Below are 22658 nucleotides of genomic sequence, written 5' to 3'. Positions count from 1 at the left end.
GCACACACACACACACACACACACACACACACACACACACACACACACACACACACACTCTCTCTCTCTCTCTCTCTCTCTCTCTCTCTCTCTCTCTCTCTCTCTCTCTCTCTCTCTCTCTCTCTCTCTCTCTCTCTCTCTCACACACACACACGTTGTTTCAATTAAGAACACGAGAAATATCACAACACCACCACAACTATTCAATCTTTTCCTTCTCCTCTTTTTTTCATTCTGGTTTTGTAGTTATTTATCAATGTCTCTTTTTTTAATTTGACGTTCTTTCCATTTCTTCTCGCGGTGTTTCAAAAATCTTCGAAATATCTGATGGTACTACTCGTGTGTTGCTACGGCCACTCATTCGTTCAGTTTACGTCTATAACCACAATGGAAGTTACAAGAAGCCGTCAGGAGTACACGTGGCAGAGCACATGTATCATTTCATCTGTCTTACTCTCTCCCCCTCCCTCTCTTCGTATGTCTGACCACGTGACCTCCAACAGCAGAACCACCGAGAGTTAGGTTACTTTGGGATTTCGAGGACCAGAACCAGTTTGTCCCGCAGCGGAGGACGAGGGTCAGCGTGTAACAAGGTAGTCGATATTCACTTAGCTCCATATTCCGAAAGCCTTTGCTCTCTCTCTTTCGCCACGACTATTTTCAAAGACCACAGAGATGTTTAGACAGCTTCCGAAGACTGTTTCTCCTATTAGTAATGTAGAAATCTAGTTAAGCTGTCACTATAGCCGTAAAAACTCCCTTTAAACACTCGATTTCAACCAGAGGCTTTTGAAAGTAGTAGAAGTGCTGCGTAGAAGTTATAGCATACGAAGAGAGAGGGAGAAAGGAGGGTGAAGGTTGCTTGCTGGGCCTCTTAGCGCTTGCAACAGATAACATGCCACTTGGTTTAGCTTTGATTAGGAGGGAGAGAGAGAGAGAGTAGGTGAGGGAGAGGGAGAGGAGAAAGAGAAGAAAACAGGTTAATTTTTTCCTCATCATCTTCTTCATTACTTGCTCCAGTTAGATCTGTTAGCTTGGTTGGTCTTGTAGAAGAGAGAGAGAGAGAGAGAGAGAGAGAGAGAGAGAGAGAGAGAGAGAGAGAGAGAGAGAGAGAGAGAGAGAGAGAGAGAGAGAGAGAGAGAGAGAGAGAGAGAGAGAGAGAGAGAGAGAGAGAGAGAGAGAGAGAGAGAGAGAGAGAGAGAGAGAGAGAGAGAGAGAGAGAGAGAGAGAGAGAGAGAGAGAGAGAGAGAGAGAGGAAAAAAGTTTTTTCTTTATTTTCTTCATATTTTCTTGTTACTTTTTGTTCTTTCTTTGGTACAGTTGTTTTTTTCGCTTTTCTTGTTCTTCTCTGCATTGTGTTCCTCGGATCTCCTTGCCTCGTGTCTTGAGGGATAGCGTGGTCGTATATGGCGGGCTTATTACCAGAACAATGCCGAAAATCTGAACAATCACCTATTTCTCTCCCAGCCTCATCCTTTTTTTCCATCTTCCTCCTTTACACTTGCTCCTCGTCTCCTGCTACTACTGCTTTTAATACCTCCTACTTCTCTTCTGCTTCTAACTTTCTTCTGCCACCTGTTCTCTATCTATCTATCCTCCAACCCTGCTACTTCTACTTCTGTACTGCTTTTCTCCTTAACTTCACCTCCTCAACACCTGCTGCTTCTCTCCTGTTGTTACTTCTAATGCATGTAACTTTCTTACTGTCCTAACATCTGTTTCTTATCTCCTGTTGTTACTTATCATTCTACTACTGCTTCTGTTATCTTCTAAAACCTGCTTCTCATCTCCTGCTGTTACTCCTTGCCTTTGCTACGTCTCTCCTGTTCCTATTATTCCTGCTACGTTGTTTTTCTCTCCTCACTTTCTGTCATTTTCTTCTTTTTTATCCCTTTGCACTCCAACTAGCGCCTGCCGTCAAAGCGATGGAGTTCGCTGACTGTCCAAAGTGCAACTAGAGGACGCCACGTGCCGTTGAAACTGCGTCTTGCTCCAACTGGTTCTCTGGCAGCAGCGGCACACAACCAGAAACCAGTAGGAGCTGCCTTGTCGCTACGGCGGTTTTTAGGATTTCTTTTTTCGTTTTTCATGATGTAGTTTGAGTTTGCAGCTGTTGGGGTGGTGGTGGTGGTGGTGATGGTGGTAGTGGTGGTGGTGGTGGTGGTGATGGTGGTAGTGGTGGTGATGGTGGCTAGATGGTAGTTAGATGGTAGTTTGGAGATCATATCGTGTGTGTGTGTGTGTGTGTGTGTGTGTGTGTGTGTGTGTGCGCGCGAGTGTGTGTTTGTGTGCCAAGAGTTAAAACAGAAGAGAAAGCAAATGTATGAAAGTTTTAATGATATCCCCTATAAAAAAAAATCACACACACACACACACACACACACCCGGCTTGGCGTAACACACCTGAGCCACACGAAGCAGAGTAATATTACTTTTCGTGGCAACAAGAAAGCGCACGGCCGTAACTTGACCCTCAGTCCTGTGGCCAACAAGTCTGTCCTTCACACCGACCCGAGTCCTTCCCAGCATTCCTCCCTGACACGAAGGATATTGCGTCCGGTCGTTGCTCGAACTCAGGAAGCCACGAAAAAGTTGGTGTAAAGGCTCCTTGATGTGAAACTGGTATTAATGTTGAGGCTTCGAGTCTTTGAGGGTCTGTGCTTCTGACATTCAAGGACGCCAAGTTTTAGGTGTTGTTAAGCTTGTTGGTGTTGATGTGTGTTGGGAATTCGAGTTAATAGTGAAGGATTTTTTTAATGATTTGGTGTTTTTAGTTGTTGATTTGCATTCATTTTTTTTCTTTTTCTTTTTCTTTATTTTTTTTTTTTCTTTAAGGTTTTAGGTTTCATGTATTGATGCGTGTTGAGAATACGAGTTTAAGATAATGTGGCTTTTTATGACTTAGCTTCACTTTTTTTTTTTTTTTTTTTTTGGTGGGAGGGGGGGGTAGATAGGGTCAGTGATACATGTTTATTTTTTTAGCAAGGTTTAAATTTCTCAATATTGATGAGAATACGAGTTTACACTGATGCAGACCACTTCTTGCCAATTAGTGTTTTATTTTTTTTTTTTTTAATCACTGAAGATGCGAATTCTTTTCCTAGTGTTACGTTGGGCTCCTTTTTCTTAGTTATATACGATTTATTTTACTTGTATGAGTGCACGAATAGCAAAGAAAGGAATTCAATCACACACTGTTAAAACGACCACCTGTGCATCTCGAAACCAGAACCCTTCGAGGAGTGAATCAAATCCTAAAGCTTCCTGATCTAAATCCACTCCAGCTCTTATAACAAAAAATCGTCTGGAAGCAAAAAAATAAAATTGAACCTCTCTATTAGGATTTTAATATGTTTTGGCTTGGTGTTCGATCCTTTATATCCTTTATACAAGCTTGCTAATCAGAATGCACTTGGATACCTATAAGAAAAAATCACGAGACAAAAACAAAATTGAACCTCGGCATAAGAATCTGAACCTCTTTTGTCCAAGTTTTCGGTTCATACAAGCTTGATAACCAGAATGCACTGGAAAATTGAAATAAAAAAACAACTCTTATTTGACCAAAGAAAGATAACTGAACCTTTGGAATCTAAACCTGTAAGTGATCAAATCTGTCAATCTACACAGGCTTACTGATCAGAGTACACCCGAATACTTATGAGGAAAAACTTGAACTTCTGGAATCTGAACCTCATATGCCAGAGTGTTCGAATCTTTCCATTCTTCACACAAGCTTATTAATCACAATGCTCTTGAATATTTATAAGAAAAAGCAACCGCATTTCTCCAAATGTTCGATTCTTCACACCAAGTCAACAGGAGCATTCAGCGCCTAGTGAACCCTTTAAGCTAAGTGAAGAGCATAAATGAACCCTCTCCCGCTCGAAAAAAGTAACTACAGAAGCTTCATGAGAAAGTTTCACCTGAACCACGAGGCGAGTGAGGCGAGAATCAGATGACCAACTGAACTTTTCCACCCACGATCAGTAAGGAACAGTCACTCGTTTTCTGCAAGGCAACTGACCAATGAGTCTCCTGCGGCGGGGAGCAAAAAGAAAATGGACGAGTGGAGAGGTAAATGTGGCCGTTAGAGAGGGCGGGTGGTTGCTTCCATTATCTCATCTCTATATATAGCCATCAGTGAACATCGGGCTGACTTCACGCTAACTGGATGCTACTGATCTCTGCTAAACCTCACACTCAGCACTCCTCTGGCCAGTCAGCGGACGATTTAGCCTAACCAACCAATGAAGAGGCCGGAAAACTCTCTGAACCAATCACCGGTCGAGTTCGGCAGCCAATCCACAGTATGTATCCGCCTGGAGCATCAAGTGTTAGTGTTGAGAGTGTCGCGTTTGAGTTTTCTAGAGACTTCGATAGTTTTTAGTGTTGGCAACAAGACTTGTGTACGTGTGTGTGTGTGTGTGTGTGTGTGTGTCGTTGCACGTGTGGGACGAGTCGGGCTCACGTGGCGCATCTGTGGGCTGTGGTACCGGTGGGCGGGGCTTCTGCTGCGGGAGTTCCCCTTTCATATACCTGCTCTCTCGCGGTGCTCCAATGGAATGTGCTCTTGTCTTACTGTCCATGCTCTATTGAAGGATGATGAGGCGTGTGTGCGTGTGTGTGAGTGTGTGTGTGAGGGATGATGACGTGTGTATGTATGTGTGTGTGTGTGTGTGTGTGTGTGTGTGTGTGTGTGTGTGTGTGTGCGGGTCGGTGAACTAACCTCCACCAACTGGGAAAATTTTTAAAAAAGGTTGCCTGAAGGAAGCTTCGTTTGAGGATGTGCAGTAAAGGAGGGGCGCGGAAGGAGAAAGGGCTGCGCTGCGGGATGGCGGGCGGGGTGAGGGTAGGATGAGGGGTTCTGACCATCGCATCGCCACGCCCAAACAAGGGGAAGAGAGGTGACGAAAGCCTTTCCACACTCCATCCGCTTCCTCCTCTTCTTTTCCTACTCATCTAAACACACTTCCTTCTTCTCCTCGTCATCCTCGCCCTCTTCATTTGCTTTTCCTTCCCTGCGACCTTTTCTTTCCCGGGAACCATTACCTTGCTTTCCCCTCCTCGTCTCCTTCCTCGTCTTTCTATATACACTGATTACATCACCTCGTCCTCCTCTCCTTCATTTGTTCTTCTCTTCCTCCCTGTATTTCTCACCTCTTTGCTTTCCTCTCTTTATTTTTCTCGTCATCTTTATCTTTCTTCCATCACCTTACTTTCCCGATCGTCTCTTTAACCCTTCAATACCATGACGCGTTTCCATAGTCATTCTAATCGTACACAAATCTCAAGGTAAAAATGCGTCCTAGTATTGAAAGGATTAATCGCGTTGCCCTGACTCCATCACTCTGCAGGCCAACACATCCACTCTTACCCTATCCAGCAAGACGCCACGCACACCCACACGCCGCACATGTGACTCCGAAACACAGGTGGCAATAGATACACTAGCCGCAACCAGACCTAACCCCTGCCTCCCTACCCTACCCTACCCTTACCCAACTCCGCAACCCTCCCCTACCATGACCCTGCCTCCCTCTCCCTGCCTCTCTTTCTCCGTCTCTCTCTCTCTCTCTCTCTCTCTCTCTCTCTCTCTCTCTCTCTCTCTCTCTCTCTCTCTCTCTCTCTCTCTCTCTCTCTCTCTCTCTCTCTCTCTCTCTCTCTCTCTCTCTCTCTCTCTCTCTCTCTCTCTCTCTCTCTCTCTCTCTCTCTCTCTCTCTCTCTCTCTCTCTCTCTCTCTCTCTCTCTCTCTCTCTCTCTCTCTCTCTCTCTCTCTCTCTCTCTCTCTCTCTCTCTCTCTCTCTCTCTCTCTCTCTCTCTCTCTCTCTCTCTCTCTCTCTCTCTCTCTCTCTCTCTCACCTGCCACTCTAGCAACCCGCGGCCAGAACCAGTTGGGAACGGCGGGCGGGTCGAGAAGAGCAGTACGCGGCCTGAATACGAGAAAAAAAGAAGGAAAAGAAGAGAAATGAGTTGAAGGAACGGAACAAACATGGCGCGCATAGGAAGGGAAAATTTGTTGCTGTTGTTGACGTTTTTTTTTTTTTTTTTTTTTTTGAAAGGACAAAGCGGATATTTAAGATTAGAGAGGAATGTTCTTTTTTTTTTCTTTTGCTTTTTTTTCTGGTGAGATGTGACTGCGGTAATGTCTTTGTGTTGTGTGACGGTGGAAAGGATGTTACGGTATTGCTAGGTCATTGTTGTACGTGTGTGTGTGTGTGTGTGTGTGTGTGTGTGTGTGTGTGTGTGTGTGTGTGTGTGTGTGTGTGTGTGTGTGTGTGTGTGTGTGTGTTCTGAAACTCATTCACGTCAGGCGGGTGTTTCTTGTGCGTGTCTTGCGACCCAGAACAAACAAACGGTCGAACCGAGAATCTGTTTTCACCTCGAAGATCTGTCGTTGTTATCACTTGTGTCGTTTCACATCGCTAGTCATCGGCGATAGTGAATGCGTGAGTGTGTGCGTGTATCGTGGAGGCGAAGCACGAGACTCACTTACATGGTACCAAGATGGAGAGAGAAAAGAAGAAAGTTTCCGGGCAGTCTTTGTTTACGGGGCAGCAAAGAGACAGAGAGAGAAAGAGGGCGAGAGAAGATTAAGACTATGTACTCAGTAAGTCTCACTCAGGCAAGCGCTGAGATGACTGGATCACCATACCCACTGCTCTTTATGACGTGTTGATGCTAATAATAGAAATAACACGTAATACTACCAGTATAATAATTGACTACAACTAAGACCATTAGAGCACCACGGCGGGCTCTCTCGCTCTTCTGGATTGGTGTGGGATTTGTGACAATCATCAGAGCACTAAGAGAGATTTTTCAGTTCTCTGTGGCTTTGTGTTAGTCTGTGGTTCTGTGTGGCCCTCTGTGACTACCATTAGAGCTTCCACGGGAGATTTTCTGGCTCTCTGTGGGTGTGTGTGTCTCTCAGTACCCGCAGCGGCACCCTCAAGTTTTTTCCCTCAAGGCCTCGATATTAGCGGCCGAGGAACCGTTGTGCGTGGAGGCGTAAAGAGCAGAGGTTGAGCCGCGCTGCCAGCAAGTGTCACCCCGAGGCCACAGGTGGGCTGTCGGGGGGCACTTGTCTTAGGGACACAACAGAGGGACCGAGGACAAAAAAAAAAAGTGTAGCAGGACCTTTCGGCCACGGGACAGCCCCACCCTGCTCTTGGCTTCCTCCCTCCTCCCTCCCTCCCTTCCATGCAGCCGCGAGTTGAGCAAAGCCAAAGATTAAAACCCGCAGGAAGGAGGATGTGGGTGTCCTCTGCAGTGTTTCCTTAAGGGCGGCGCGAGGAGGGATGGAGTCAGCCACCTCATGATGAAGGGGGACGGACGCACGCTTAGTGGCTCCAGGGGCGATTCCAAGTGTTTACATTGCGCAAGAATGAGATTGGTCTGGATTCTTAGGAGCGGCGCGCGGGGACTCCCCTTGGTGGTGTAGGCGTGGTAACTACACCAGCCCGCCGCCCGCTCCCCCACAAGTGAGCCGGCCCCCGCCAAGGACGAAGGACGCGGTCGTCTCCTCTCTGGATCCCAGGAGCCTCACTTGGTCTGGAAGCCGCGGAGGGCGAGGAGGCAGCTACGGGGAGTTCCAGCACCAAGAAGAACAGTGAGAGGCCGCTGCCACCATCGCCCGGAGGAGGATTAACCCAATAATTGCTGTTTGTGTGCACCTGACAGGACTTAGTGGCGACGCGACGCCTCACGGTAACTACCACCACCAACAGTGTTTGTGTGACATAGTCTGAAACGGGAGGTTTGTCTCTGAGGAGGTCACAGTGGCCGGGAAATGCTGCGAAGAGCTGATGACTGACACTGTGCGTTTCTCGCCGCGACTCTAGGAATCACTGCCTGCTTGATAATGGCGCCTCGACTGGTGACGCAAAGCTTGTGACGTGTTCTGGAAACGAAAGAGTACAAGTTGTTGACGTTGCTTCTCCCCCCCAAGTATTTATTACGGAAGGCACGGTTAACATGACAACTATAACCATCCCTCTACGTCTAGTCCTCAGCAGTATTAGGTGAGTTATGAGTGTCCTTAGCTCCGTTGTTCCACCCCCGTGTCACCTGGTCCATTCGTTCCCCGTCTGGCATTGGGGGAGAACAGGAGTGGGCTCTAACCACCCTCTGCCTGGGCATCACCCACACTGGAGCTGCACAGACCAGCGATATGACTTGAACTGCCAACCAAAACCACCTACCCTCTTGTTGACACTCCTGCAAAGCCAGACTGAACCTTGGTGTACATGACCAAATGACCAGAGTTGGGCAGGCGCCCGTTTGACCCCTCCTAGTGTGTGTGTGCGTGAGTGACCAAGGGAGTAGTTCTAGTTGTAGAGGTAGTAGTAGTAGTAGTAGTAGTAGTAGTAGTAGTAGTAGTAGCAGTAGCAGTAGTAGGTAGCCTACCGCGAAGGACGCAGCGCCGCGCCCTCAGTCTGCTGTACATACTGGCTCGCTTGCTGCCCTGGTGCTTTCCGCTTGGCCTCTGCTCAGTTGCCCACTTCTCACTAACAGTGCCTGGAGTTCACCAGGAAAAAAAAAAAACAAGAAAAACTGCACCTGAAGTCTCTGTGAATGAGAACCAAAGTGGTGATTGCGCTGTGTTTGCCGCGATGGACTGATGAGAGAGTGAGGTGTTCGTCGCGGAAGTGTGAGGCGGGTGTCGTTTTTTGCTCATTAGTGTACGCCCGTGTATCGCTGCGGTTGTGTGTGTGTGTGTGTGTGTGTGTGTGTGTGTGTGTGTGTGTGTGTGTGTGCGACAAATGTCTCGTCCTTCCCACCGCGCCGTGGCACTCGCAGGCAACGTAATGGCTGGCGTCACAAAAAGGATCGTGTAATCTCCCCACAATGATCCATCCATCAGTGTTCCGTCAGCGTTTCGTCAGCGTGTGAACTGGTCACCTTTGCACGGCACGAGGCTCGCCTTGCTCTCTCTTCCAGTACTGGCAAGGCTGCGGTGAGGCAACATGTCCTCACCAATGTAAAACTTGCCTCTAGTTTATTCCTGTTTGCCGCAAAAAGGGTTCTGCTTTGCCTCACGTGAGGGGCGTGGCTGTCCTCTCCGTGCCGCCCCCGTCTGCCATAGGGCGCCCTCACAGAAGCTTAGGCGATCCTATCTTTTATTTTTTTTTTATTTTTTTTTTTTTTTATCATCTTCCTTGTCGCGAGACCACACCTAAAAACTCACCCGGGGAAGTCCCGAGTAGAATTCATCTGGTTCTGGATTCGACTGTTGCCAGCGAGTGATCGATCCTCGCCTGGCTTTTTTTGCGTCTTCCCTAATCAAAGTAAATTAACAGTTCTCAAGGTTGTCGACCCAGGCGAGGCGGGAAGACCTTCGGGGCAAGTAACGTGCGTTCAGTTTCCCTCTCAGCGGGGCGGAGAGAACGTGTGCGCGGCGTACAGTGCCCAGAGGTGCCTGAGCATAGTGAGTTATTTACTTGAGCAACCTGGGAGAGTCTGCCCGCGGGGGACAGCGCGGTGTTGCTGGTAGTGGTGGTGATGGTGGTAGTGGTGGTGGAGTTCCAAGATTTTTTAGCCTTCCAGGATGTGGTGAGTGTGGTGATGAGTGACGAGCTGCAGGTCTTAGCGCTGCAGCAGCATAGCAGCGTGATGACCCACACAGCCTCCATCACGGCCTCACCTGTAGCCGGAGACACACTTGACCGTGGTGCGCGGCGCGGTGCGGAGTGAAGCGCAAATAAAGAAAGAAAGAAAAAAAATGGAGCAAAGAGGAGGCAAGCTTACGGTCGGTGTGGCCACGAAATTTCCCTTAATCATCGCTCACGCTTCCCACGGAGCGGTGATGGCGCGTTGACCGATGCTCTCTGAAAGGCGCCATAACTCAGAAAACTGGTGTAAAGGTCACACCCGCGGGAGGAGCTACGGGCGTGGTGGTGATGATGGTGGTGGAAGGGCACGGCGGAGGCTCAATATAAGGAACAAAAGCACGCCTGTCTCGGCCACGTGCTGGATGCGCCGCGGGTCATAATAATCCTTCACCAAACACATGAAGTAACCAACCCCGAACAAATTTCTCCACATCGGGACTGAAAGGAGGAGGGGCAGGGCTGGGCGGGGTGAGGGAGGAGGGGAGTGAGGGAGGCAGTGCGCAAAGCTTCCTCATGTGCTGTCCATTTTTTGTCCCATTGAGCCTCGCTACGTCACAGCCAAGCCACCGCCGAGCCACCGCCAGGCCGCCGTGGCCCTGCCGCTCGTGTTAGTGCCAATAAATCAAGTCAAATCAATACTGTGTTTCAGGTCAAGTTGCTGATGAAGTGCCTTGATCTTATGGCATATCTTTAGTTCATTTTTAAAATGTTAAGCAGGAGTGTTATTGGCGAAACATCAGTCACTACCGTGTTGTTTGCTGAGTGAGTGTCTGGTCTGGCTCTGTTGCTTATCTGTGGTGCAGCTTACACATGTTAGGTAAGACCATTACTGCCAGGAAATTTCACTACCGTGTTTTAGGTGAAGTTAACAGAATGACTGAGCGTTTGATCTTTGTTGCATTCACTTAAGACATATCAGGCAAGACTTCTGTTACCAAAATAAAAATCACTCACCACCGCGTTTCATTTTAAGTTTCCTGAGTGGCTGGTGGAGTGCTTTGTCTTCGCTGCATATCTTAAGTTCAGTTAGGAGAGATATTTACTGCCAAAAAAATCAAAGTCACTGCCTTACTCAAGATTACGTTTCCTGAGTGAGTGACGGGCCGTGTGGTCTGTGTTGCATATTTTCACCTCAGCCTGGACGCGTTAAGCAAGACAGACCTTTACTCCTTGGACTGAAGCCAGAATCGAGACCTTTGCGTCGTTGCTTCACGGGTTCTAATTCTGCTCATTCTAATGTTTCGAGCATACAATGGACGAGTTCCGGGTGAAATATTAATCTATTTCTTCCCGACACAGAATATCACGTCCCGGCGGTGGTGGCGGTGCTTCTTTTTGTGTTGTTTTGTTCCTCCACCGCCAACCTCCTCCTGCGTGTTCATTTTGTTCCCTTTCTTGCCGTGAACGTAACGAGCATGACGGAACAGTTACTCCCAGTGTGTGCCGTGCCTGTGTTATGATGTATGTACGCACGCACACACACACACACACACACACACACACACACCTCTGACCTTTAAACCCTGAGGTGTAGGTGGGGATGAAGTGGCCATATACGTATATCTATCTATCTGTCTTTCTCTATTTATCTATCTTTCCATTTATCTATCAATTTATCTATTTATACACACATACATACTTATAGCTAATTATCTCATCTATACTTATAAATTTTTTCTTTTTCTTTTTTTTTTTTTTACGGCGTTCTCAACCAGCCCCGGCCTTGCTCGCCTTGCCACTACCGCAGAAGACTCCCTCCTCTCGCCTCCTCCTCCACCCGTCCCTCAACACTTCCCCTCGCCCCACCCCGCAACACCACAGAACAGGCCTCCCTCTTTCCCCACTACCACCACCACCACCACCACCAATTTCTCCTTCTCTCTCTCTCTCTCTGGCAATACAAAACACCCACACCAGTACCAATAACCACACTAGCACTCCACACATGAGACCTATAAAGTCGTGCACGTGTAGATCGCACCTGTACCACACACGTGCACTGTCACCTGAAAGCAGAACGTGTCAGAGAAGCGTGCACGAGAGGTGGTGACTGCGGTGGTGTTTGTGGTGTTTGCGGTGAACGAGTTTGGCAGGATAAGATAGCAGGGGGCAGGAAAGGGTGGAGGTGAGAGACAGGAAGGGTAGTAGGTGCTATAGGGAAGGTGAGGAGGGTACAAGCAGGTTATAAAGCAGGAATAGATATTAGATATAGGGGACAATGTAAATGAAGGTGAGTCTAGGTGAAGGGAAGGTGAGGAGCAGGGAAGAAGTTGAAGACAGTACGTGCAAGATAGGAGCAGGAAAGGTAGTAGCATGTGTTGTAGGGACCGAGAGAGGGAAAGCAATGGGGAAGAAATGGGTAAGTAAGGGCAGAAAGGTAAAGAGAGACAAAAAAAGTAAAGATAGGTATGGAAAGGTAAGGTAAGGAAGGAGCAGCTAAAAAGAATAGAAGGGAAGGGAAGGGATGTGAAGAGAAGGCAAGGGCAGCTAGGGGAAGCTATGGGAAGACAAGTAGTAGTAGCTAAAGGGCATGTAGGGGAAGGTAAGGGCAGGTAAGGGGCAGGTGTAAGATGATATAGCAGCCAGGTGTCGCTTGGTGAGAGAAGGAAGTGAAAGCTTCCTGCTATGGTCCTCACTTACCAAGGCCGCCAAATAAAGGACTGGAATTTAGAGGAACACGAGCTCTTGTGTTACTTATTGGCTGGAATTAAGGAGACAGGTAGAGAGGGAAGGAGCGGAGGTGGTGCAGAGTGGGGTGGTACTAGCACTAGGAAGGTTAGTGTGTGTGTGTGTGTGTGTGTGTGTGTGTGTGTGTGTGTGTGTGTGTGTGTGTGTGTGTGTGTGTGTATAAGTGTGGGTGTGTGGGTACTGTGTCATGATTCATGCCACACTCCTTCCGGGCCACACACACACACACACACACACACACACACACACAGGCATCCCTTCCTCGCCCACAAGAGTTGTACTTAGACGGAACCACTTTTTGGCTACAAGTGTGTAGGTGACCGTGGCATTTCAAAGTAGCTGGACTCTCTGTTAGACGGTGGCTACTGAGAGAGAGAGAGAGAGAGAGAGAGAGAGAGAGAGAGAGAGAGAGAGAGAGAGAGAGAGAGAGAATCCTGTCACTAGTTTTAAGGCAACCGCAATCAAAACAAAAGAGAAACAGTTGATCTAATTCCATGACAAGCGTAATAACAAAATAACTAATGATACACAACGAGAGATGGTGTTTCGTAGCTAACATGAGCGCTTCCTACCCAGCCACGCACCTCGCCTGCCTACACTCATTTGTTTTAGTTGCGTTTTTGTTTTGAGTGCCAACCTTTAAAAGCGAGGTGAGGTAGTGAGGCCACCACCGCCACCGCCGCTGCTGCTGCTGCTGATTTTGATGTTGTAGCCTTGTCTCTCTTCTCTCACCCCCTCCCTTCTCCTCCCTTCTCCTCCTCCTCCCTCCCTTCTCCTCCCTTCTCCCTCCCTCCCTCCCTCCCTCCTCCTCCTGCTCATGTATTATTTAGCCTCGCTGCCCCGCGGCCGGATATGCAATTTAGCACGATTTCCTAATTATATCAACTGAGTTTTAATATAATTTCCTGTATTTTTTTGTCTAGGCATGTTTGTCTGTCTTCCCCACGCACTCTCTCTCTCTCTCTCTCTCTCTCTCTCTCTCTCTCTCTCTCTCTCTCTCTCTCTCTCTCTCCTACGCATTTATCCCCAGAGATTGGCGTCGTTTCAATATTCTCACTTCTTACGTACTTCCCACAATAAATCAAAGCCTGTCTGTAATTTAGAGTTATCCAGGTGATCGTGAGTTATCCAGGTGATGGGGGATCCAGGTGATAAGCGCCCGTGCCTCAGTGATCGCCAGGTTAATCCCTCTCACCTGGCTATCAGATCGACGGTGATTCCCAGGTGTCATAAACCACTCTACTCTGTCGCTTCTGTTCCTCAAGGAGATCATCCGATGGTGTTTCCGTTGCTACTGTTACTGTTTGTCTAGCTAACTGTTAGCCTTTATGCTGGGATTGTCCTGTTACTGTGCTAATTCTGCTGTTTCTGGTGATATTGTTTCTGATACTGTCTTTTAAGTGTTACTGTTTTTGCTCTTTTTGCTGCTATTGGTTGTTACTGATTACTGTTGCCATTACCGCTATTGCTTCACGATTCGCTCTATACTTCTGTGTCCCCGGGGGTTTATCGTAGTTGTACCGAGTAACTTACCGTTTTCTTTCCCCTGTCTTTTCTTCTCTCACTCATCGTGAAGGTGAAACTACTGGTTAAATCACAACGCGCTTGTTAACACTCCCGAGATATGCGGGAGCATGCTGGCGAGAGGGAGGGTTGAGGAGGGTTAGAGGAGGTAGAGGTAACCTGGGCCAGCTCGCGTCAGGAATCACAGCCTGGTGTGGTCTGGTGTATTGTTCTTTCACCTTTGGGCTGCAGTGCAGTGGTAACAGCGTGCACTTGTTATTACTGATAATGTGTGAGTGTATTTGTGTCTTGATTCCTGATGTATAACGAGTGTCTCTGTGCATTACAGTGAGAGCGAGGTGAGCGGAAGCAGCGCCCTCGTGTCTCCAGTCCAGAGTCGGCGCCGCCCGGCACACGGACTACCGCGCCAGCACCCGCACAGCCGCGTGAGGAAGGTGAGCGCGCCGCCGGAGTTGCAGCCACACTTAGGTGGCACTCAGCCCCAGCACAGCAACGCCCACGCCCACACCACCCCGGGCCACGGCGGCACGAATCCCGATCACGCGGACCGGTCCTCCAGCTCGGAATTTATCCTCAGCTTGCCCTCACAGACACAGCGTAAGTATCGCCCTTGCCCGCTGCCTCCCTGCCCCTGCCTGTGTCATAACGGTGGTTTGCGTGCCTGTGTCCGCCTCGCCTCACACCGTTTCTTCTCCCCACAGTGTCTCGGGGCTTCTACAGCAGTTCGGACTCAGGAGTGCCATCCGAGTACTCGTCTTGCGGAGGCCATGTGGCGGAAGTGAACCGCCACGCCCCGCAGACCAGCTTCTCTCCCACAGCTTCCGTGAACGACCTCGCAAACCAGCACCAGACTCACGAGACTCAAGACGTGTCCTTCTACCAGTCCGACTCCGACAGCGAGGTGAGTCACGAAGGCTTCTGTACTGTGTGTGTGTGTGTGTGTGTGTGTGTGTGTGTGTGTGTGTGTGTGTGTGTATTTGCACGAGCGTACACGCGCGCGTAAAGTGAGCAGCCTCCCACAGACTGACACACGGCACCTTATATTGCAGAGTCTGGACGACGTGCATTCGCCTCAAGGTCACCGCACGTCTGGTGTTGTTGGTGAGATGAACAACCAAACGCTGAACCACAACCACATGGAGCCCTCCCCCCTGGTGCTCCCGGTGGGTTCCCCGCCCCCCCTGAACCGCATCCCCACTGAGCCCATCATGAACACGCCGCCCTCCCACCCGGTGGGCGGCCACCACAACCAGGCCCGGCGCCACAGCATGGTGGTGCAGCTCAACCTCCAGGGCGCGGCGACACCCCTCACAGGATTCACGCAGGCACCCAACACAACTCGCTCTGTGTCCATGGTGTCGCTGACCGGCAACCCCGTGGTGTCCACCAGCATGTACCCCAACTTGCACAACGACACGCAGTCCATCTACAGCGACGTGGGCTACAGCCCGCCCGGCGCCTACCACGGCATCCAGCACATGGACTCCCAGGCGTCGCTGACGGGCGGCCCGCACAAGGTGGAGAGCCAGCAGGCGCTGGTTAACCCCCATCCCGAGGCAGGATGCGGCGGTATGCCCGAGGCTCACCACGGGGCGCCACAGCCCGTCGAGGATGAAGAGAAGAAGTCCTGGTTCATCCACACACTGAGCGAGAACCTGAGCATCATCTATGCGGTCTTCCTGGTCACGCTGGGCATCGTCATCTACCTGGCAGACACCTTCAACAACCATGACTCCGCCATGGCCGAGGCCTTCAACGTGTTCCTGATCGTGGTGCAGTTGCTCTGGCTCTTCTACGTGCATGTGGATGTTCGCCGCTACGTCAGCCACATCTCGCGGGCGCTGGAGGAGGCCAAGACCAAGCAGGTGAACAAGGACGAGCAGGTGCAGCTGGAGCCCACCGGGGACGGCCAGTACCAGCTGCGCATCAATGTGCCCGAGGCGCCGAGGACCATCCCGCAATACTACGGCTTTACCTCGGGCAGGCACGGCGGTTCCCTCTACCTCAAGATCGGTGCTACAGGTGAGTCTCTCCTCCTGGCCGCCACCTGCACGCGGCACACTTGCTCATGTCACTTATCTCCTAACAAAGTCTGTAACCGTTGTATACCGCATATTGTTATATTCCACCCATCAAAACCTATACATTCCAAAATTTCCTGAACAAGTGTATATTGAGTAGCTTAGTGGTGGTGGTGGTGGTGGTGGTGGTGGTGGTGGTGGTTGGCGTTAACTTGATGGTGTTGCTTGTTTGTCCTCAGTCTTCTGCCTGGGTTACCTGATCCACACCGGCCTTAACCTGGGCCAGAAGATCCTGTACCTGACGGAAGACAACGAGGACTTCGAGAACTGCACGTGCACGACTGACGTGGTGATGTACGTGCTGCAGCCAGTGTACGCCTTCTACCAGCTCTTCTTCATCTTCAAGTACTCCAACGTGAGTCTTCACACTAACCGTTGCCTCCTCTGCCCTCGAGGATGATTTGTCTCGAGGATGGTTTGTTCTATCATGCCGGATTATTTGAGAGGGTGTGTTGTGTTGTGCTGTGTGTTAACTATTCATTTTCCCTCCTGCAGCTCATCATCAACCGCAGGAAGGTGTTCGCGAGGTTTGGCATCATGCACTGCATCGCCTCCTCGTTGTGCTTCTGGGTGTTCACCATCATGCAAGAGACTCTCCAGGCCATCTTCATGAAGAGCAAGGACAAGGGTTACAACTACAGCGGCACCACCGATGCCTACACCAAGTATTCAGTGTTCAGCGACCTGGACGGCGACGACTCCAACGAAAACGAAGTTGACCATCCGGTGAGCTACGCGGCCAAGAAGACTTCCGCCGCGTCCTCGTGGTCCATCAACTATGGATGTGAGAACGACACCCACTTGTCCAGCATGATCAACGCCACTACGCCTTACCTCTACCCCTTCAGCATTGAGTTCAACATCTTGATGGTGGGCCTGTGGATTCTCCTGTGGGAGAACATCGGCCGCTTCGAGCGCCACACGCACATTCCCTCCGTGGAGGTGACCTACGAGGAGGACAACAGCAAGTCACTCAGCTCAAACCTCATCATCTACGTGGACTGCCACGCCTCCAACCGTGGCCTGTTTGCCGGCCTGCTGATGACCGTGGCCACCGTCATCTCCATCATTTTGTTCTTCATCTTCTCGGCGTCCGAGACCACCCGCGCGCTGGGCGCCACCGTTAACGGCGCCAGCGAAGTGATCCTACTGTCCTGCATGCTGGTGGCAGGATTCTTCGCTTACAACTCCATCCGCCTACTGGACATGATCAAGCATGGCATCAGCGCCGTGGATGACATCCTGCTGTTTGTGTGCCTGCCCTGTATCTTCTTCTACGCCTTCTTTACCATGGTGCCCTCCATCACAGACGGCAACTATCTGTCCGTGTGTGTATCCATCCTCCAAGTGTCCCAGGTCATCCTGCAGACGGCACTGATGAACGATGGCTTGCGCCGTTGCTCCAACTCCCAGGCGCTGCAGCACAAGAAGCCTGGCAGAGAGGTGATCACGTACCTGGTGGTGGCCAACGTGGCCATGTGGCTGCTGCAGACATTTGAGATCAAAAGCTCCGAAGGAAACTCTGTATTCTACGACTTTTATGGCAAGGTGAGTCTGCTCTCATGCATGTGTCTTCCCTTAACTGATGTTCAACTACTGGCCAGCTGATTGCCACTTTATTTCTTAACGTTTGAGTTATTATATGCTTTGTTTCCATGGTTGTTATTGCTTTAGTTGAAACAAAAGGTAATCGTGATGATGATAGCAGTGAGGAGGAGGAGGAGGAGGGTAGTGTAAAACCATTGATAAAAGCCAACCATTTGTTCAAATGTTTTATTAGTTGTTCTAACATCGCCTCTCTCTTCCCTTCTCAGGAGCTATGGACGCTGCTGTCCCACCTGACGCTGCCACTCGCGCTCTTCTACCGCTTCCACTCTTCCGTGTGTCTGGCGGACATGTGGAAGGCGGCGTATGAGCCGGAGGAGTCCCACTAGGAGGAGCGGCCTCTAGCGCGGCGCCCTTTACAGAGGCTGGCCTCAATCCGGGTCCTCCCTAGTAGCAGCAGCAGCAGCAGCGGCTGCGTCCTGTACATAGTACATCACCCCTGCCCTCCACCGCCGGCCAGGCACACCTGAGCTGCTTTCCAGGGGCTTTCTCGCCCGCAAGCCGATTATAGATACAAAAAATTTACCAATAGTATTAATAAGTTTTAAAAATATCTATAGACAGGGTTTGATTTTGAATGCTAGTTTAAATTACACACACACACACACACACACACACACACACACACACACACACACACACACACACACATATACACACACACACACACAGGAGTGCCAAGGGTCAGCGGTAGGAGGGGCCGGCCATTGGCACCCCTCGGCTCCCTCCCTGGTGTGTACATAACAGGCGCTGCCTCAGGTGCAAAGCCGCTCTCATTGCTCATCCTGTATTTATGATGCCATACAACTGTAGATACTGACCCTCGCCCCTTGTGATAAACTGGTCAGGTCGATGCGCTGCCCTCGGTCGGCTGCCGCGTCTGGCCGAGGTGTTGAGCGCCTCGACTCCTCCTCTTGTGATATGTATGCATAGTGGAGGCTCGCAAAGCAGCAGCAGTTCTGGAGTACTTGACAGAGACGGACGCTGCACGGCCACCAAGGCCCGGCATTACCTCTCGCTCTGTGTTGTACATGTTGTACTTAATTTTGTTTACTTAAGTTATAAGACAAGTACAAGCGAATCATTTGTACTTATGCCAAATAAAATATTGATTTATCTCACTGGTTTCATTTTGAATCACGAACAAGTAATAAACTTAGAGGATGAGGCAGAGTTTGAGTATAAAGAGGAAAATAGACAGGAGTAAGTCTTAGAAGAGGTGTCGTCAGTGTATGCAATGAACAAGAAGTAGGTAAGATGTAGCCATTTTGAGACGAGATTGTTCAACTCTTGTATCAGATGGTCTCTTTAATTCTTACTCAAACTGAGATTGTCATGTTATTGCGATCTGTGGCCGTTTTATTGCAGTCACTGGGTCACGTATTGTAGCTACCTGATCATTTCCTTGGTTCAAAAGTCTCTAATGTTACACAATTTTGAGTTAAATAGACTTTTTCATTAGACCATCAAAATTCTAAAGATTAAAATATAGGCTCGAGGATTCACACTCGTGCTTCGAACCTTTCTTTCGTTGGTCACGTCCCGGGCAGGTGCGCACTGCGCAGGACGCACTCTCAGTCGATCAGTTGCCATGGACGGGAGAGGAATCGCTGACTGGTCCTCCTGCCTGCTGTGTTGTACCTAAGGACGGACCTGTAGGAGTTTTTAGTGAGTGTATGCAGTGTTTCTGAAACAGAGTGAAAGAAAGTCGTTATTTGATGACTGGACGTTGGAATGTGGCAGGGAAGGGTGTAGAGAACAACCAGGGTGCATCGTCTCCTGATAAGGTTTTTTTTTTTTGTATTATTGCAGAAGGCTTCAATCTTGTGAGGTTTATGAATGGTTGGTATGGTTGTTGAATATTTGGTGAGGTTGTTGAATGGTTGATGAGGTTGTTGGATGGTTGCCGAGTGTCGCTAATGAGTTGTTTCAGTGAACAGATGACTGGTTAGTTTCCATAGAGACTTTTGACGTTGGCTATGCAATGAGTTTATTCCGCCATTCTTGACAGCGGTGTGGCGAGGCAAGGCAAGGCGTTTCCTTTGGCGCGCACTGGCAGTCAAGATTTGCTGGCTGGGCTGTTTTATTAAGATATTTTTAATCATGCACTGAGCTAGTTCGTGAAGCAGAAACAGAAGTCTTGATCCATGCTTCAGTACGGCAACAGCTTCCACGAGAAATGGTACCTTGTTCATTTAAACTTTTGTTTGGGGAAAAAATGTACAGTTAATTCATGGCATAATGCTTACTTGCATAACGGCGGTGAGAAAGGATGAAGACAGTCTTTCAGAGTTATGAAACGAAAAGATTTTCATTCCACTGTCTGTAATAAGTGGAACCCCCTCCTCCCGACTAGGTATGTGTAGCTCTGGTAAAGGGGTCGACTCTTGGCCGTGATGGCGCGAATTTGATCGTGACCTACAGCCGTCACTTGGGTGAGATTGGTGATGCTTTCTCATCAACCCCAGCTAAGGATTGGCCACAAGCTGACATGTTTGCCTTAATGACTCTTGTGCAGTTAATAAGCATTAAACTCAAGCCTTTCCTCTCTAACTACTACCACTTCATTCCGGCCTGCCTTGCTGCTGTTTTCTTGCCACGTCGCTCCTCTCACCTTCGTCCACTACTACTGGAGATGCCACGTAGCCTCACCTAGTGATGGGCGAACCGAGTACTTTCTGCAAACCGAGTATTTCGGTATTGATTACACTGTGAAACCGAGTAAACCGAGTACGAAATGATTACTTTTCACTAACCTAACTTAACGTAACCTGAGCGGAGATAAAAAAAAAAAAAAGTAGGAATATAGTAAGGGAGAGAATCGTGCAAGAAAACTAATCTCTTGGTGTAGTTAGACTGAGGTTTTTAACTTCAGTACAAGGTAGGCCGTATATCACGAGACCATGTTTCACTTGACTTTCAATGTTATTATAATATGAGAATGTGAATTATGTGCATGCACTTATAGTTGACATTAGCAGATAATTTCTTTCTTGATATAACTAAAATAGAGAAAAATAATAGTATAATGGATATAGAATGCCAGAAGCTTATCATAGCGGGGCTCAGCGTCACGTGTCTCCACCCTCCCTGCCTCTACCTCCTTACTCCTCCTCCTCTCTTCTCCCTATAACTCCTTACCTCCATCCACTTCCTCTCATTCCTTTCTCTCCTTCCTCTCTCTCTCTCTCTCTCTCTCTCTCTCTCTCTCTCTCTCTCTCTCTCCTTCCCTCCATCTCCCTTTTATAAAAGTCATGTCATATTACTTGACCCTGTTTTATTCCACTTCGACCAATAGACTTGCCTCCTTTTCGCTCCTTCACTTTCCTTCCAATCTCTCCATTGATAGAGAGAGAGAGAGAGAGAGAGAGAGAGAGAGAGAGAGAGAGAGAGAGAGTCCGTCACCTCCACCTCCATCTCTCTCTCTCTCTCTCTCTCTCTCTCTCTCTCTCTCTCTCTTTTTCTTGTGTGGTAACGTCTCCACCCGTCTTTATTTATTGGGCATCACAAAGTGTGAAGGCAGCCTGCTGTGACGTAGTACAACGTGTGTGTGTGTGTGTGTGTGTGTGTCAGGGAGACGGCTGGCTGATATCTGTTCTAGTCGTGTGTGGTGTTTGTTTCTCGTGTTACAATCTATCTCCATCCAGTGATATTGTATCCTTCGTGGGTTATCTTTTTCACACACACACACACACACACACACACACACACACACACACACACACACACACACACACACACACACACACTAACACTAACACTCACTCACACTAACACTAACACTCACTCACACTAACACTAACACTCACTCACACTAACACTCACTCTCTCTCTCACACACACACACACACACACACACACACACACACACACACACACACACACACACACACACTCACACTAACTCTCACTCACTCACTCACTCACTCACACACACACACACACACACACACACACACACACACACACACACACACACACACACACACTCACTCTCACTCTCACACACACACACACACACACACACACACTCTCTCTCACTCCTCACTTTCTCTCACTCACTCCTCTCTCACTCACACACACACACACACACACACACACACACACACACACACACACACACACACACACACACACACACACACACACACACACACACACACACACACACACACCTCGGCGCGGCGAGGCAAATGAGCAAGCCTCTAAATGTGTAGCCCCTGTTCACCTAGCAGTAAATAGGTATGGGATGTAACTCGAGGGGTTGTGGCCTCGCTTTCCCGGTGTGTGGAGTGTGGTGTGGTCTCAGTCCTACCCGAACATCGGTCTATGAGCTCTGAGCTCGCTCCGTAATGGGGAAGACTGGCTGGGTGACCAGCAGACGACCATGGTGAATTACACACACACACACACACACACACACACTCTCTCTCTCTCTCTCTCTCTCTCTCTCTCTCTCTCTCTCTCCAAGTTACACTAATGTAATTCTGAGTATTTATATATATAATATATGATGATTTTGTGAAGTTTTATGGCCTTAATTAGCTAATTTCAATAATTTGGATTCAAATCCTCAAGCGTGCGGCAAACCCGGATATGGCTCCAAGCGCGGTTTTCGGCCGTCAGTAGTGAAGACTGAAGGAGTTAATGGGAAATTGCTGGCTCACTTTATTTGTCAGTGGTTGTGTGGCATGCACCGCCTTCTTCCCCAACAAAATACCGAAAAAAAAAAAATCTTTACTCTTTAGTTTGAAGGCCTGTATTACATTTTCAACGCATAAATTGAACATGTAGTTGAATTATGAAAACCGAGTAAACCGAGTGGATTCTGCTGTGTGTGTATATGTATATTTCAAATGTATGTGTGTGCATATGTATATTTTTTTAAAGTTTATAGACAGTGTATACAAGTTGGTTTGCTTAAATGATTATAATAGTTAGTACTACTATCATGTTTTGCACTTGAATATTTCAGCCCTATGCTAATTTCATTTATATGGACCATGGTTGTATAGATATTCTATATTGAATTAAATATTAATCTTGTAATCATTATTGTGGTCAATAAATACATATGACACGAGAGCAGGCTGCAGCTGTTACAATCAAATGAGTATTTCTGGTTACGTTGATTTTAAAAGTTGGA

The 22658-nt window shown here is 48.7% G+C and overlaps 1 protein-coding gene across 7 annotated transcripts in view; it reads left to right on the top strand.

The window, feature by feature from the left end:
• LOC123519387 (proton channel OtopLc-like) overlaps nt 1-18629 on the top strand; it is a 92387-nt gene extending 73758 nt beyond the window's left edge. For 6 of the 7 annotated variants that reach the window (XM_045280661.1, XM_045280664.1, XM_045280666.1 and 3 more), the window contains 6 exons: nt 14155-14423; nt 14528-14727; nt 14876-15848; nt 16087-16262; nt 16403-17455; nt 17722-18629. In XM_045280661.1, coding sequence (XP_045136596.1) covers nt 14155-14423; nt 14528-14727; nt 14876-15848; nt 16087-16262; nt 16403-17455; nt 17722-17841 — 2791 coding nt within the window. In that variant the 3' untranslated portion in view covers nt 17842-18629. Of the gene's footprint in view, nt 1-7727; nt 8025-14154; nt 14424-14527; nt 14728-14875; nt 15849-16086; nt 16263-16402; nt 17456-17721 lie in introns of those variants that run through there. The other variant, XM_045280665.1, reaches the window with a different exon arrangement.
• The last annotated feature ends 4029 nt before the right edge of the window (nt 18630-22658 follow it).

This window comes from Portunus trituberculatus, chromosome 45 (genome assembly GCF_017591435.1).
Source record: "Portunus trituberculatus isolate SZX2019 chromosome 45, ASM1759143v1, whole genome shotgun sequence".
Classification (NCBI taxonomy): domain Eukaryota; kingdom Metazoa; phylum Arthropoda; class Malacostraca; order Decapoda; family Portunidae; genus Portunus; species Portunus trituberculatus.
Note: the sequence above shows the minus strand (reverse complement) of the source record. Positions and strands in the feature narration are given on the sequence as shown.